At 50.3% G+C, this 3095-nt stretch overlaps 1 protein-coding gene across 1 annotated transcript; it reads left to right on the forward strand.

Annotated features, from left to right (window-relative positions):
• Positions 1-1126: 1126 nt before the first annotated feature.
• LOC137636868 (uncharacterized) lies at positions 1127-2527 on the forward strand. The gene has a single exon (XM_068369220.1). It carries the CDS (start codon positions 1127-1129, stop codon positions 2525-2527), a length of 1401 nt encoding a protein of 466 aa, XP_068225321.1.
• Positions 2528-3095: the final 568 nt, after the last annotated feature.

Below are 3095 nucleotides of genomic sequence, written 5' to 3' on the forward strand. Positions count from 1 at the left end.
TCACCACAGGCCGGGAAAGTGGCAGCCACACTGGCAAAGGCAATTGTCGAAAGCATAGACACAAACACGCAGTTGCTTTCAAGACTACCTCCACCAAGGTAAAGACCTCAAATTCTCATCGCACCATCTCATCCCCTCATTGTAAGGCCCTATTCACATCATCCTCTGTACCTTCTAAACTAGCCTACCACTAAAAATCTCTCCGCAGGGACCTTAGGGAGTAAAGGGTTGGATAACCCCACCTGCATCCTTTTTTCTACTATTCAAAGGCCTTACACCCCAACTTTCAAACTACCACTATCCGTGAAATGATGGCCCTCTAATACTACCACCATCATCCTCACCCTGTCCATAACTTTCTCTACCACTAAAAACCTTTCAAATTTCCATTAATGTGATAACCCACCTTATAATTATACAGGTTACCTACGGGCCGACCAAGGAAAAGGCCCGTGCCAACAAGAAGAGTTGGCTCTAATACTCCACGAACGAACGAACGCCACAGCCTCACTTCTCGCCTGAAGACGGAGCAAGCAGTTCAGAAACGCGTTGCGATTTACTCCTGACTTTGCCCTGTTGTAATTTTCGAGTATTACTTGTACTTGTGTCAATTACGTTGAGCCGTAACCTGAATTGTATTCTTCACCCACCTGATGAACTACGCCGACTTGCTAGCTGAATGTAGCAACCCAGAAAAGAGAATTGTCCGTAAAATTGAGAAATTGGACAAGAAATTGAATTCTGCCGATGCAGCAATAGTATTCAACTCTACTTGTTTGAAGTAGGGTCTCCTACCGAGATATACAGAAATCCACCTGCAAGGCCTTGAACGATCCCGGGACCCATTCGTACCGAAGAAACCTTCTCCAGCGCCAACTCCCGCATAAGAAGGCCCTGAAGGACGAGCTCTACGCCCTTCGGGTCCTCCTTGACAATGAATGGGCCAGCTCGAGGGATGGAGGAAAAGCTCAGCTTGCTACTGATGTCCCCCTCGAGGTTGATAGCGACCCCGAGGACGAGGACGCCCCTGATGACGATGCCCCCGATGATCGACGCCCTGATATAGACAACTCCAACCATGAAGAAGACCTTGGGGGTGGCCTGAGCTACCCCAACAACATCGCCCATGCCCTACAAGTCCTTAAAGAAGAGGATGAGGACCATCTTGAGGAAGCTGGTCACCCTTAATGGCGGGAAGCTGCGGATCCCAGAGGCCCGCCAGGAATACATCAACATCTCCAGCTACGTCCCTACGCCAGCACAGGAGCAGATCCTCAAGATGGGCCTCAACTGTCACTTCATCACCCGACCTAGACCAACCGACAAGCGCCTGGAGATGGAATTACTTATAGATTCCATCCTCAACCTCCAAGAACGTGGTGCCCTCCGGACGACTAATGCCCTTCAGCCGCTCCTGCTCGCCAAGGCCCTTACTGATAGGGGCAGGTACAGCAGCAGCATCGTTTCTAAGGAGATGAGAGCTGCTGCTAAAGAGCTTAAACGAGTTGCTGGTGTCACCGTCTGTTGGGCCGACAAGACAGCTGGTCTCGTGCTCATCAACACCCAAGAGTACCACGAGAAATTGGACGCCATCCTCGCCGACCTGACCAAATTCGAGCGCCTCACGAGCAACCCTGTGGAAGACATCAAGAGGGAGGTAAATTGTACCATCGAGGCCATTAACGCTGCATCTAACGCAGTACACCTGCCCATGATTTCGGGGGATTTTGGACTTGGTTACCTCTACGGCAATGTAAAGACCCATAAACAAGGCAACCCACTTCGACCAATCATCAGCCAATGCCCTACGCCTATATACCAGCTGGCCAAGAGGCTGAACGCGATTCTGACGCCATATGTCCCTAACCGCTACTGTGTGGCATCCTCTGCCGAATTCCTAGGGAGGATCAAGGACGTCCACGGAGAGGGGGTCATAGCATCGATGAACGTCGAGTCCTTGTTCACTAATGTCCCTGTTGATGAAACCATCGACCTAATCGCCGATAGAGTCTACAGGGACGAGACGACTCCGGAATTGAACATCCCTGAACAAGCCCTCCGGACCCTCCTTGCCATCTGTACTAAGAGGGCCCCCTTTACTACTCACCGTGGGCACATGTACCTACAGAAGGATGGCATGGCGATGGGCTCGCCCTTGGGCGTACTCTTTGCCAACTTTTATGTGGGAGTAGTAGAGGAGAGGGTATTCTCCCAAGTCGAGTGCCCCCTCGCTTACTTCCGTTACATTGACGATACCTTCGTCAAAGCTATTTCCACCAAAGCCATCGAGAACTTAAGGACCTTTGAGGACAACAGCGTCTTCCACTTCACCCTAGAAAATAGCGTCAACAACAGCCTCCCGTTCCTGGACATCTTGATTTCATCTACCAACGAGGAATTCCAGACCACTGTCTACACCAAGCCTACATTTCTCGGCATGTGTCTGAATGGCGAGAGTGAATGCCCTGCCCGCTACAAGGCCTCGACCATCAAGGCCTTTGTATGCAGGGCCTTGTCACACTGCTAGCCATGGACAGACACCCACAAGGAGCTGGAAAGGGCCGCACAGGTCCTCATCAATAATGGCTATAGCAACAAGCAAGTCCAACGTGAAGTGAAGGCAGCTATTGACAAGTGGTATGGATCCGACAGCGCCAGCCAGGGGTCTGACAACACTATAGATAGGTCCGACACCACCAACGGATCTAGTGATATTAAACTTTACTACAGAGGCTTCATGCACGCAGAATATCAGCGGGATGAGAAGTCCATCAAAGATATCATCACCAACAACGTGTCACCTACCGAAGAGACCACGAAAGTGAAACTCATCATCTATTTTCAGACTGCTAAGACCCGCAGCTTGATTATGAGGAATAATCCAGCGCCCCCTGATAACGACCCTCTGAGGAAGACGAATGTAGTCTACTCTTATCAATGCCCAGTCCGAGGATGCCCCGGCAAATACATTGGTATGACTACAATGAAGCTTTCGAAGAGGATTTCATGTCACGTCCAACAAGGTGCTATAAGGAATCACGCCCTACAATGACATAACACCCAAATTAGTCGGGCAGACATCGTCGCTAATACCA

This window comes from Palaemon carinicauda, unplaced genomic scaffold (genome assembly GCF_036898095.1).
Source record: "Palaemon carinicauda isolate YSFRI2023 unplaced genomic scaffold, ASM3689809v2 scaffold42, whole genome shotgun sequence".
In the NCBI taxonomy this organism is placed as follows: Eukaryota; Metazoa; Arthropoda; class Malacostraca; order Decapoda; family Palaemonidae; genus Palaemon; species Palaemon carinicauda.

Excerpts from the sequence above, each read along its gene's own strand:
- LOC137636868 (XM_068369220.1), top strand. The coding sequence starts at position 1,127 with ATGCCCTACAAGTCCTTAAAGAAGAGGATGAGGACCATCTTGAGGAAG.